Raw genomic sequence first — 15,046 nt, 5'->3', positions numbered from 1 at the left:
TAAAACTTTTTCCAGAATGTGTAACAAACACTTTTCTGAAAACCGCATCAAAATCGGTTCAGCCAAACGCGAGATAATCACGAACACACATACATACATACATACATACGGGTCAAACTGAGAACGTCCTTTTTGTAAAGGCAGTTAGAAAAAAGTTCATCGACCCACCTAGTGGAACTCTGCAACATAGGCAGACGACGACAAGTCGGATAACCAAAACAAAGTGTGTATGTTGCACCAAACCTGAGTTCCACTAGGTACAGCAAGGGTTCAGCGTCAGCTCTATCTTGGGTACTGCTCTCCCAAGTGCTCATCAAGATGTGACGGATGACCAAAATAGCGTGGGCCTATGTTGCACCAAACCTGAGTTCCACTAGGTACAGCCAGGGTTCAGCATCAGCTCTATCTTGGGTACTGCTCTCCCAAGTGCTAATCAAGATGTAACGGATGACCAAAATAGCGTGGGCCTATGTTGCACCAAACCTGAGTTCCACTAGGTACATCCTGAGTTCCATTAGGTACAGCAAGGGTTCAACATCAGCTCTATCTTGGGTACTGCTCTCCCAAGTGCTCATCAAGATGTGACGGATGGCCAAAATAGCGTGGGCCTATGGTGCACCAAACCTGAGTTCCACTAGGTACAGCCAGGGTTCAGCATCAGCTCTATCTTGGGTACTGCTCTCCCAAGTGCTCATCAAGATGTGACGGATGACCAAAATAGCGTGGGCCTATGTTGCACCAAACCTGAGTTCCACTAGGTACAGCCAGGGTTCTCCAGCTTTTAGTGATAGGTAGGTACTTCTATGCAATGAAGTACCTACCTATCACTAAAAAGGTACAGCCAGGGTTCAGCATCAGCTCTATCTTGGGTACTGCTCTCCCAAGTGCTCATCAAGATGTGACGGATGACCAAAATAGCGTGGGCCTATGTAGCAACAAAACCTGAGTTCCACTACAGTACACAACCTGAATAGTACCGTTCTATGCAATGAAGTACCTACCTATCACTAAAAAGGTACAGCCAGGGTTCAGCATCAGCTCTATCTTGGGTACTGCTCTCCCAAGTGCTCATCAAGATGTGACGGATGACCAAAATAGCGTGGGCCTATGTAGCAACAAAACCTGAGTTCCACTACAGTACACAACCTGAATAGTACCGTTCTATGCAATGAAGTACCTACCTATCACTAAAAAGGTACAGCCAGGGTTCAGCATCAGCTCTATCTTGGGTACTGCTCTCCCAAGTGCTCATCAAGATGTGACGGATGACCAAAATAGCGTGGGCCTATGTTGCATCAAACCTGAGTTCCACTAGGTACAGCCAGGGTTCAGCATCAGCTCTATCTTGGGTACTGCTCTCCCAAGTGCTGATCAAGATGTAACGGATGACCAAAATAGCGTGGGCCTATGTTGCACCAAACCTGAGTTCCACTAGGTACATCCTGAGTTTCACTAGGTACATCCAGGGTTCAGCATCAGCTCTATCTTGGGTACTGCTCTCCCAAGTGCTCATCAAGGCGTGTTGGATGACCAAAACAGCGTGAGCCTATGTTGCACCAAACTTGAGTTCCACTAGGTACATCCAGGGTTCAGCATCAGCTCTATCTTGGGTACTGCTCTCCCAAGTGCTCATCAAGATGTGACGGATGACCAAAACAGCGTGAGCCTATGTTGCACCAAACCTGAGTTCCACTAAGTACAGCCAGGGTTCAGCATCAGCTCTATCTTGGGTACTGCTCTCCCAAGTGCTCATAAAGATGTGACGGATGACCAAAACAGCGTGAGCCTATGTTGCACCAAACCTGAGTTCCACTAGGTACAGCCAGGGAACATCAGCTCAGATCTATGTATACTAAAACCATCTCCAGAATGTAAGAAACACTTTTTTGAAAACCGCATCAAAATCGGTTCAGCCAAACGCGAGATAATCGCGAACAAATATACATACATACATACATACATACATACGGGTCAAACTGAGAACCTCCTTTTTTTTTGAAGTCGGTTAAAAAATAATATTTGAGTTATGATATCGAATGTTTTGATTCGCCTTCAATTTATGTTTAATTTTATATTCAAACAAGCGTTACTATCAAAAGTAATACTCAAATTAACCACAACGCTAAATTCTTTAGTTAGACAGAATGAAATATAAATATATATGGATATGACTTAAAATAATTAGCACAAATTAAACTATGTAATTGTAAAATTATGTTACAAACGATATTGCATTCATAGTCGAGTAAAATATTCTCGCAGAAGAAAAAACTTAGCTACCAACAATTTTTCCCTTTTGCCATTTGGCTATGTCTGTTTATTTTAAATCTTCTGAAATTTTAATTTTCCTTTTAGCGGATTATTTCATTTATCCATTTAAACTGAATGCTTCTTAATCATTGTTTTATTTTGAAATTGTAATAGTTTTAAAATTACTCCTGATTTTGCTTTATTGTTGTTTGTGACTCGTTTTGTTTAATCTGTACTTAAATATTTCTTATGTTTTAAGCAAAACACGGATGCAGTTGTTTTGCTTTCTTTCTGATTCTGAATTGAAGAACAGTTCTAATTTACCTTTTGATGTGGTTCTTGCTCCGTCGTCACCATGGTCCGATCTATCACCATCGTGCCTTCTTGTATTTGTGAACAATGGTTTCGGTGCTTTTATTTCTGTTTCTTTATTATCTTGATGATTGCCAGTTATCGGTTTTTTAACAATAATATTAAGGACGGTTTCTTTTTTTGTCGTCTTATTTCTTGGTTCAACATGTTTCAATACTATGTTTGCATTCCTAGTTACGAGCTGTTCAGTTTTTGCAAGTTTAGTAGGTTTATTAGAAGAAACAACGTTAAACTTATTTGTTTCGATGTCATTTATTGGTAAAACTATTTGTGCATTTTCAGTTACAAGTTCATTTTTCGTATTTTTTGCAGGTTTTTTAAGAGAAACAATGTCAACCGTTCCTGTTGTTTCGTTTTTATTTATCGGTTCAAAATGTTTCATAACTATTCTTGCATTCTTAGTTACAAGCTGGCCATTTTCTGTATGATTTGTAGGTTTTTTAGGAGAAACCATGTTGACCATTTCTTTTGTTTCGATGTCATTTATTGGTTCAATGTACCTCAAAACTGTTTTCGCATTAGTAGGATATTGTTCTTTATTCGAAGATTTAATAACATTTGCTTCGTCATTGTGCTTGGTTATTTCGTCTACCAAGTGTCTGATTTTTTCAATTCCTCTAGTACTGTTTTCATTATGAGCAATAGTTGCTATATCGATAAGTATGTTATTTACATTTCTTGGTTCATTTTTTTCATTGGTTGGAAAACTTGGAAGCACTATTTTAGTTACTGATTCTGGGACAATGTTTTCTTTTGGTTCTATTGTTCTACTACTTAAGATTTTTGCAATATTGTGTATTGGGTATTGATTGTCACTTTCAGCGCATCTTTTCATTCGCAGATTGTTTTTCAATTCCCAGTTTACCTACAAAATTGCATTTTTGTATATTATAGGTGGGTTATTTAAAATACACACATTTAAAGACACATTTTCGTGTATGCTACCGGTGTTCATCGATTTATAAGACGTTATCACGTCAACACATAATTTACTTTACATTGGTATGTTAATAAATAGGATATAATTCTAAATTTACTTACCTCTTGATATTCATCACAAAAAACACCGTGAAAATTAGACAAAACAAGCAAACATACCAAAACTACTACCCCAGCCATGATGGCCCCCATAACTGACATTTAAACTTAATATACTTCTGTAATCAATGTTTAGAGATCATTACTATAAAACTATAAAATCAATTATGAAAGGACGTAGTATAAACATTAAACGTGTTCTTATCGTTGTTATATTTAAACAAAAATGTAGCTAATGTAAATTTAACATGTAGCCGTTAAAGTACTACTTACTAGTAGGTATAAATGTATGTATACCTTAAGCTCAGTGCCGCCCTCTGTTGGTAAACAGGATACAAAACAGAATGAAACACTCATTGTACAAAGTTAATTTATACCATAAAGCTATAAAAAGTGTTAACGAGATGAGCCAACGCGGGGTACAATTCAACCAGAGCTGTGAACGGCAGCGCTACCACGAGTACCACGGCCGCTAACTGACTGGTGCTGCGATAATTATCTTACTAGTAGGTATAAATGGTATGTATGTATACCTTAAGCTCAGTGCCGCCCTCTGTCGGTAAACAGGATACAAAACAGAATGACACACTCATTGTACAAAGTGAATTTATACCATAAAGCTATAAAAAGTGTTAACGAGATGAGCCAACGCGGGGTACAGTTCCACCAGAGCTGTGAACGCCAGTGCTACCACGGCTGCTAATTGACTGATGCTGCGATAATTATTTTACTAATATAGGTATAAATGGTAGGTATGTATGTATACCTTACGCTCAGTGCCACCCTCTGTTGGTAAACAGGATACAAAACAGAATAAAACACTCATTGTACGAAGTGAATTTATACCATGAAGCTATAAAAAGTGTTAACGAAATGAGACAACGCGAGGTACAGTTCCACCAGAGCTGTGAACGCCAGCGCTACCACGGCCGCTAACTGACTGATGCTGCGATAATTATCTTAGGTATAAATGGTAGGTATGTACCTATACCTTACGCTCAGTGCCGTCCTCTGTGGGTAAACAGAATAAAACACTCATTGTATAAAGTGAATTTATACCATAAAGCTATAAAAAGTGTTAACGAGATGAGCCAACGCGGGGTACAGTTCCACCAGAGCTGTGAACGCCAGCGCTACTACGGCTGCTAACCGGCTGATGCTTCTGATCAGCTCTAACCTGTAAAATAAAAAAATGTTTAATATTAAACATAAGTATTAAAATGAAGCATAAGTTAGTGTAGTGTAGTAGGTTTAGTAAGTTTTATTATGTCGTTTATTTCAGTGAGGTAATAATTCATATGTAGTAAAGTATTAAATATTAAACATAAAGCATAAGCAGGCACTCGAATAACATGAACCAAGAGTAAATTATTCATGATTCCTACACTAGGCAGTACCTGTCCTATAGGTAGCCGATATTACGATACTACCTAATACGATCTTACCAGTAAAAACAATTTTATCTCTCTCTAAAAAGGATTTCAAAAGTATATTCCGCAGTTTCCCGTTGACCACGAACGCTAGTTAGTGCGCTAGGAAGTTAGCTATTTGTTTTACAAGGGGACAAAGTTGTTGTTTAACCGCTCATGCTAATATTGATACTTACCCCAGCAAGCGAAAGATTCCAAAATTGAACCACGAGCATAGCGAGTACGAGCAAGCGATACTTTTTAGGGTTCCGTACCCAAAGGGTATAAACGGGACCCTATTACTAAGACTCCGCTGTCCGTCCGTCGGTCCGTCTGTCACCAGGCTGTATCTCACGAACCGTGATAGCTAGACAGTTGAAATTTTCACAGATGATGTATTTCTGTTGCCGCTATAACAATAAATACTAAAAACAGAATAAAATAAAGATTTAAGTGGGGCTCCCATACAACAAACCTGATTTTTGACCGAAGTTAAGCAACGTCGGGCGGGGTCAGTACTTGGATGGGTGACCGTTTTTTTGCTTGTTTTGCTCTATTTTTTGTTGATGGTGCGGAACCCTCCGTGCGCGAGTCCGACTCGCACTTGGCCGGTTTTTTTTTAATTAGTACCTAGGTAACGTTTACCTGCTAGGAACTGGCAGAGATTTCCGGAGCGACTGCTGAAAGATGGTGACCGGTGGTGTGACCTGGAAAGAAGAGACCTCCTTGTAATAACGGTATCTAAGCTTACATTAAAATGAGAAACTTTGTAAGTATAACTAGCTAACTAGATACTTACATAGTTACAAAGTAACATGCTTCCAACAAAAAGAAAATGCCTGTGACAGACTGGCAAATACCGAAGTTGGTAATTGTTTCTTGAACACAGTTTGGTACTTAAAATGTAAACTTGGAACGTGCGTGTACGTTAAACCAACGTAAAACTTTTTCTAAGTAGGTACTTCAAAAGATTAAGTAAGTAAATAGGTTTTTTTATGAATTAAAATTAAATATCTTTGTTTAAAATAACAGACATTTGCGTTTAGTTAAGTATCAGAGCAGTAAGCACTCGTATTGTACGGAGCCTTTTATCTATAAAAAGTGCATTTCATTAATAGATTGTACTAAAATTACCACCGCGAAAATATAAAAAGAAAGAATCATGCGCAATCATTCAAAATTCCGAAGAGAACATTAGTATTAAAGAAGTTTTAAAGTGTATTTTGTGGAGCGTTTCCGTCGTTAGTATTAAACTGTGGTTCTGTAGCAAAGCCGTAGTTCTGTAGCAAAGCTGTATAAGCCAGAGCTTGTAGCTCGGACGGACCGGGGTAAGCTGTTGCACATAGGAAGACTTAGAACAGTAATCATTATACCCCCCCTTTGTTTCACATAAAGTTTTAAGTCATAATGTTATCATTAGTCCTAAAACTGAAACCGATAGCTTTTCAGGATTTTCGTAAGGTTATCATATAGATAAATTAGTTAAGGTTAGGTTCGTTTTATGGCAATCCTGAAAAGTTACTCATTTCTAAACCAAACAAATTATGACTAACGAAAATGCGCACAAACAATACATTATGACTTAATACTTTATGGGAAATAATAAAGACCCCTTTCAAAAGCATAGAGAAATAAGTAAGCATAGAGTGATCACTCCATACAACTGGCTATTAGCCCAAATGCTTGAAATAATGAAAGCATGACGAGTAATGAGACTAAGGGGGCGTCCGTTGTAAAACTTGGTATTCAGCCCCCTCGCCCGCCTTCCTCAGTCCCTTTACTCGTCATACCTTCATCAAGCTGTGAGCAAAAGAGAGTGAGCAAAAGAGGGTTTCTCTATGACCAAACAAGGATAGAGTTTGTGCGGAAAGAGAAGAGTCGTGAAATGTATGGGATCCAATACATTCCACGACTCTTCTCTTTCCGCACGGACTCTAACAACAATCTTAACTTAATAGTCAAAGAGGATATGACGAAGGCCGTGAGAAGTGGAGGAAGGAAAAGCTGGAAAGTAGATCCTGGTTTTCGAAGCAGCATGTGAAAAGCAGCAAATGAGATACTACAACTAGAGAGTGGATCGGTAGGTCTAATCAGTTATAAAATGTTCATGGTTACTCGGTAAGTACGAAGTAGTGTGCCTGAGTGGACGCTCGAAGCGGAGCGTTCGGCGGGGCGTGCTGCGTGGCGTCGGGCTTGAGCAGCGTGCACTAAGGCCGCTTTTATACGCTTGCATTTGTTTAACATGCACGCCGCACGCCTCACCCCGCTGCACGCCCAACTCGAGCGTCCACTCAGGCCTTACACTTAGTATAGAAGTAGATAAGCGTGCATGAACTATATGCGTGCATGAACTATAGGAGGCAGGCAGTCTTTATTGGCCAGAAGGGTTAATGTCAAGCTTTCCGATATATACCACAAGATAGAAGGCCAGAAGAGCCTCCAACGTGCAAGGCAGCGTGCTTGGAGGATACAACTAAACGGAGTAGCCATTAACAGGTTTTCCCCTCTGTCGAAAATAGGCGGCCAACGGTCATACACAATGTATGGACTGACGTTTATCTGACATGGCTATTTTTACGTTACGCATACATTTGACGTTCCCCTCCCCCGCAAAAATCGGCAGACTGTTTTGTACAGAAAATTACAGACATGGCGTCTCCGTTTGATTATATCCTCCAAGGCAGCGTGTGTGAACGGTAACGGCTTGACCACGACATTGTGCAACTGGCTTCGGCTAAGGCGAAAACCATAGGTGGGAACGAATCGCTGTGTCTCGCTGCAACGGTTGTTGGCTTGTCGGCATCTAGTTATTGGCATAAAGTATCAATGTCAAGTTTAAGTTGAATTTAGGGTAAAAGTAACATTGTTTAAACCTATTATACATGTAGTCATTTATTAATCAAAAATACATTTGAACTAACTATATAACTTTCGGTCTTTTTGAACTCTCCGTTTATCTTTGTTATGGAAAATATAAGCTATATTACGATACATTTGTCTTACAAAAGTTACAACTTTTCGCACTGTTCAACATCTGTGTTCTACGCTTGTTTTTGCTGTCACCGCCCTGATGAAGTGGCCAGCGTCACGTCCACAACTTGTCTCAGTAAATACTAGCACAAAACTTAAAGGTCTTAAAACTTTGACCCTAATAGGCTACCTTCATGACTAATTTTCATTTATGGTATCAATCGATCGGGTTTGTTTTTAGCATCAAATGTTTATATAGGACATCATCATTAAAACAACACAAAAGTCAGAAATTATAGGCAAAGTCCGAAAGTCGCACATCACTCGCGAAACGCCCCTCAGAAAAGGATAAGTGAACGTGACGTCAAGGTCACTGAGATCCCATCTTGTAGTATGGACAAAACAAGAAAATTGCGTTTTTGTCCGTGAAATATTGCGTTTATGTATATATAGTTCGTTTTTTTTAGCATTAGAAAGAACTTGAAAGAAGGTAAGCGATTTTGACATGTCTTTTAATTGAAAACACTTTTTAAAAATCAATAACTATTACTTATGTAATCAGAAGACTATAAAAGATCGTATTAGATTCATAATTGTTACATATTTACCGTAACTTATTTTTAAAATGTGTTTTTCAATTAAAAGACACATCAAGATTGTTTACCAAATTTCTAATGCTAAAAAAAACGAAGTATAGTTGCTATACAATATTTTTTTGGATAAAATGTAAGGAATCGAAAGGTACCCTTAGTTTTATCATTTTTGGAAGTTAAAAAAAACTTAAAATTTGGAATCTTTCAAGTCCTGTATTTTTGTAACATTTCCGTATTTTATTTTAATATCCACATTATTGTGATAAATTGCTCATTTGCTATCTATTTTACTAAATTTTGTTATAAAATTCAACATGTGTCATCATCCCTATTAACTGAGGACCTTTAGAGCGCGTAATAAACTCCCTGGTGGCGTTACGAGGGGAGAAGTTTTAAGGATGACTCACGTTAGACCGGGCCGTATCCGGGCCGGAGCTTCCGGCGCTTCTTTTGCTATGGAAAGCACGTGATGCTTTCTATAGAAGACGAAGTGTCGGACGCCTCGGCCCGGTCCCGGACCGTTCTAGCGTGAGTCGTTTATTGTGCCAGTATCATCATCTTCCTCGCGTTGTCCCGACATTTTGCCACGGCTCATGGGAGCCTGTGGGGTCCGCTTGACAACTAATCCCAGGAATTGGCGTAGGCACTAGTTTTTATGAAAGCGACTGCCATCTGACCTTCCAACCCAGAGGGGAAACTAAGCCTTATTGGGATTAGTCCAGTTTCCTCACGATGTTTTCCTTCACCGACTTGTGCCAGTATGAGAAGATATATTCAGATGTATTTATGTTTGTATACTTGAGCTATTGTTGCGAGTTTCAGCAAAACACAAACAACAAACTTGTACGTCTCGTAAGTGAAACACAATCTAAGCTCGTGGGGCAATTTACGAGCGGCAGCGGGAGCGGGAGCGTTTTTACAGCATAACACAAACATAGTGCTCGTGACAATAAGATGACAGCGAGGCAATCATAAGATCATAACACTTTTTATCCCTTTTTGACATTTGTTTACTGTCAAACCACCATGTAGGCGCCACTTCTAAATTACACACTGCCAATAATAAAAACCCGTTTTGGAAAATTTACTTATAACATTTACAAATAAAAAGTAACCTAAGGCTGTAAATGAAATAATTAGGTTTTACAAAATGATTTTTCTCTAAAGTGTTAATGGTTTGGTTATTCAATAAGTAATCTAATTTTTGCTTAAGCTTTTAGGCTGAATCCGATCAATCAGGTGTCAGAATGCAAAAAAGTACTTGATAAAGTAGTGTATGGCTCACCCGGAATTGTATTGTACTAGCCCTAAGTATACTGTTTTGCATGGTAGGTTCTATGAAATTGTATTCTATAACTTTAGTATTTAAGTTTTGTGACTAAAACATATTATATGGGTTATGCCGGAATTAAATCATTATTTAATAAGATATTTCTTGTGAATTGGGCCAAGCCACAAGGAACTGGAAGAGAAGTTACCTGAAAAACTATCCCTGGCTCGATTTGCGAAGGAACGTAGCCGGTCGAGCACGGCTGGAAACCATTAACACTTCTTAGAGGTCTTTATCTAACAGCACAGAAAGTAATCTTATCTTATCTTATTTCGCGGGTCTCATTTCTAGTACCAGATGACGTTTCATTGAGTGTTTGATCAAATGATGCAATGGCGGTCATAATATGCAATTCCTGAACACTTCAGAGAGCTTATAAGAACTAGCTAGCCCTGGCTCGATTTGCGAAGGAACGTAGCCGCTCGAGCACGGCTGGAAACCATTAATACTGCTTAGATATGTGGTGACAAATAAGTACGACCCGTGATGTAAAGCTTCTACCCTGCCTATGGACCCATGCATTCATTACCCCGTCGAAGAAGAGTAAATATGTAAAATAAGTTAGTAAGAAGTTGATGCGGATAAAAGTCATGTGACGAGAAAGGTACTTATGAATGTGAGGGAAGTAACGGGAGAGGAAACTGAGGAAAAGGTGGATGGACTGTGCGAGAAATAATATGAAACGAACGCGAGTAAATGATGAGATGACGGACGTAAAAATACATACAGCGCCCATTGAACTATTAAGTATTACTAACGTACACGAATAAAAAGGACCAGTATTTTGCGCCGTGAGTTGCTGCCGTTTTGACATCAAACCATAGAAGCGGAGCGTGAATGTCGCGACCTAAACGCGTAAGCGCCATTAATTTCACGGCGCTTACGACGTTTTGGTCGCGTGGTACAGGTTGTGATTGCGACAATTTCATAGTTTGGTATGTCGTCTCTATAGTAATAACAACTCGATGGCTGCGCTCAAACGAATGGGATAATGGCTAGCGAATGATGATAAGTAAGAAGTTGGTTTTATGGTAGTTCTATACATACTTTAAGGGTTTCAAGGGTTGATTCGAAGGTGCAGTGAGTAGTCCGTGATGTGGGCTAGGAGAAAAAAATGCTCTCTGAAAGTCTATCATATATATCAGTATCACGACTATTCACGAGTTTACGAAGTAAATGATTCTTATAAAATATTAGGTGCCCATAATATTATTGTGAAATTGAGATCCGAACCACATTTTGATATTTAGAAGTGTATCTAGCACACAACACGACCTAAACGTTTCTCCCGAGGTCATATCTAAAATTAAGGGCTATTATTTATTCTTTGATTGAGCTCTTATCCTTGTCGGCGGCCGATCGTATAATATCCGACAGATCATGAAATTCCTAGGCATATCATGAAACGTGAAAATCATTGTCTCATTCCCTAACGATGGAGCCATTTCTGGATAGATTGCCTTTCGGGCACCTGAATCAACCTGACGAACCTATCCTACCGTAAAATGGGGTGAGTAGGTTTCGCGGTGAGAGTTGGGGGGGTGAGATGGGATTTTAAGGCAAAACTAATGTATCCAATTTAAAATGGAGCTATAGTAATACTCATAATAAAAAAAATCGATCCAACAATCTTCCAAAATCACCTTTGTATGAAAACCCAACTCACCCCAAATACGAGGGACTACGAGGTGAGGTGGATTTTCCTGTTTATCGTCAAAGTTATGAAATGGAACTACCCAAAATAAAATAAAAACTAAAATACAAACGTCCGGAACACTTATTATATACCTACACCATTCAGTTTGCATACGTAAAAACAAAATGTTATCGAGGCTTGAATGCCAGTTTTGACCCTACTCACCCCATTTTACGGTACCTATCTATTGGTTTAATGTGACATATCGGGTTCCATATTAGTTTTCACATGTGGCATCATGTGTGTGTTTATTTTAAAATATACTTTTATAGTATATTTGCCGTTTTAAAAGTTATACCTATTTCATTCTATTTCTGCGTATAGCGTAATTTAGAAAATATAGGATACCGCGCAACAATATATCAACCCGTGACGTGTTAATAATATGGGTCCCTCCACAAAAGGACGAACAAAAACCTCATTGTGAATATTGTGATACATGGAGATTTGAACGTTACGCTTTTGTCTAAGCACAGTTGCCTAATTACTAGACCCCGGATTCTTGTCGCGATCACGTGACAAAAGGGTGATTTGGGGAGTAAATGGAATGGTAGAACAAGATAATACTTAAATTATAAGATAACATAAAAAAGTACGTCATATTTTTTAGGTATACAATTATTTCGTCCCACAGTTCCATTCAGGAAATGGTATATATAATATGTGTATATATTAGAATTAACTATTATCAATGATAATAGTTATCTTATAATTTAAGTATTATCTTGTTCTACCATTCCATTTACTCCCCAAATCACCCTTTTGTCACGTCATCGCGGCAAGAATCCGGGGTCTACTAATTACCTTTACAAACTCCTATCTTTTTTAATTGTATCATTTAAAGAGTAACCTTATTACATAGGAATAGGATTAATAGTTGGTTGAAGCTAAACAGAGCGTTGGAAGGTTCTTAAAAAATAGTGAAGGGTAAATGGAGACAGTCAGGTGAACTGGTAAAAAGTGGATTAACAAGTTAAGCTATTGTCTTTTGTAGGCTTTGTAAAGCAATTTAAAAACTGATTTCTAAATTGTTAGGTATTCTTTTTATCAATTTCCAATTCAAAATGCACAGCAATAACGCCAACGCGAAATATTGTTACGACAAGAAACGACTTTCATTATACAAAATGGGTTTTTCCAAAATCGATCGAATGCCATTTGGGATATCTTACGCACCAACACAGTACGAACTCTTTTTACGTTTGCATGCCATCTGAAAGAGTGTCAGGCTTAGTTACCAAGGCTTATTTTTATAGTCATTCTTTTGGTACATATCTTATCTTTTTTTTACCTGACTTAGGCTTTATACTTCTGGGGCAGTAGAGCGATCAAACTGTGTGAGGATCGAGGTAGCCTGGGGATAATCCCTTTCGGGTCTGGCGAGGTTGCGGAAGAGTACTTCGGCGTTCCTGGAACCTCGCCGTATAGCAGTGAGGCGGCAACAGAGGGGTTTTAGTGGGTAAACCTGGGGTCTCATTAGCCCACGACAGGGAGTCCCACATAACCATCCCGGCCCGTCCCCGCGCCGGGTGGTATGCGTAAAGCATTTCCCCTCTTAAACAAAAGGACCCTTTCGGGTCACACTGGAATACTCCATCTCCATTTTGACTTCTCGATCTCATGTCTCAATTTTGACAACTTTCCGTCGCTAACAAAAATGGTTAGAGGAGCATTCCACCAGAATGTCGTTTACGAACGGTACTCTTTTCACACTTTTGCTAAAAAGCCGGATTTTGTCTTTTTATTTTCCTTTTTGCTCAAAGATTTCAATTTCAATTACTCACGTTAGATAGGTTCCGATTCGGTCTGAGGCTTCCGACGCTTCGTTTTCTATGGCCTAAGATACACTTGTTTGTAAGTTTTACTTACGTAAGTAGGGACACTATTTGATAGAATGAGATAACGATATTCATCTCTCATTCTGTAGTATAGCTGTCTATCGATGATCACGTGACGCTTTCTATAGAAAACTGTAGTGTCGCCTCAGCCCGGACCCGTCCCGTTCTAACGTGAGTTATATTTATCAAAAAAGGAAAAGGGTAAGCAATATTCTAGTGAAATGATCAATAAAGAGTAAGGACATTTACCTGTTCAGTGACCGTCATTTCTGATTTAACATCAGCATGAATAGGCTGAACATTCTTGGAGACTATATCTAGACTTCCTTCAACGGCGTTGCGACGGTGCCGTGACTGAAATCATCAATTATGAGGTATAATTAAATATAACAACGCATTTATATCATCTTCCTTCCTTCTTCGAACTTGCAAAGAGGACCTGGATCTCCGAATAATCTCAAAAGACTGTCTATCTCTTTATTCCAATCCAAGGAGAAAGTAAATCTTATTTAGATTAATTCGACTAGATCTAAAAAGCAGTTCTTTACAACGTCTCTTTTGTGCTATTATAGCACCTTAGACTGTACTTATTGGGGACTTTCCCGATAAGCAAATCTAAAGTGTCATTCTATGGAACTTGCTACCTAACTATGTAAACAAAAGTCACTAGTAAATTGACATTCAGAGACAATGTCAGTATGGCGGATCGTGCATTGCACCTAAATTGCTTTGCTTAATAAAAACTCTTTCGAAGACTAATTTGTTAAGTCAGTACCGTCAACCAGGGTGAATAGGGATGGTTGGGGACAAAACTTAAAATGTGATTTACCTGCCAATTTCTTAAAAAATACCCACATAAATCGTATCATATAAAACTTAGGAATATTTTCAATCGACTAATATAATTTTTGTGGTATTTTTTAAGAAATTGTCAGCTACATCACATTTTAAGTTTTGTCCCTATTCACCCCAGCTATCTCTATTCACCCCGTTTGACGGTATATGTATTCAACGAACGGGCATATTGTAGAGAGTCATTCTTACGTAAATTATAAATAAAACTCGGCTAACTTACTGGTCTAATAGTAAAGTATCCATTAGTTATACAAATTATGGCGTTTATTACAAAAACTAAGATCCAAGTTTTCATATTGTTTCACAACATACTTTTGGTTCGAAAATAAGTTATAAGAAAAAGCAATTTAAGTCATAAAACTTTTAGGTCGATCGAGAATTGTACGAGAGTTATACGAACCGCCATTTTTAGGGTTTCGTCGGCGTTATTCATAAACGTCTGCTAAGTTAATCAGCTGATGATCATCGTTTGTCCCTCTCTATGGCATAACCGCAGGGCCAAACGACGATCATCAACTGATTAAGTTAGCAGCCGTAACCGTATTATGAATAACGCGATAGACTTTAATATTTTGTACTTAATTTTAGTTTATATTCATTTTATAACACTTATTATGCAATAAATGAGTTATTTTCTGATATTTTGATATAATGGAGCGACCAAAGTGCTCACAAATATCTGAACACTCCCCTAT

The 15,046-nt window shown here is 38.5% G+C and overlaps 1 protein-coding gene across 1 annotated transcript; it reads right to left on the bottom strand.

The window, feature by feature from the left end:
* Window positions 1–4,698: 4,698 nt before the first annotated feature.
* On the bottom strand, window positions 4,699–14,757 carry LOC134658620 (uncharacterized). Its single transcript, XM_063514272.1, has 5 exons — window positions 14,752–14,757; window positions 13,746–13,850; window positions 11,010–11,063; window positions 5,715–5,776; window positions 4,699–4,837 (listed from the first exon to the last, which is right to left on the bottom strand). The coding sequence occupies exons 1-5, from the start codon at window positions 14,755–14,757 to the stop codon at window positions 4,714–4,716; spliced, it is 351 nt and encodes a 116-aa protein (XP_063370342.1). The 3' UTR covers window positions 4,699–4,713.
* Between the last annotated feature and the right edge of the window lie 289 nt (window positions 14,758–15,046).

This window comes from Cydia amplana, chromosome 23 (assembly GCF_948474715.1).
Source record: "Cydia amplana chromosome 23, ilCydAmpl1.1, whole genome shotgun sequence".
Lineage (NCBI taxonomy): Eukaryota > Metazoa > Arthropoda > Insecta > Lepidoptera > Tortricidae > Cydia > Cydia amplana.
Note: the sequence above shows the minus strand (reverse complement) of the source record. Positions and strands in the feature narration are given on the sequence as shown.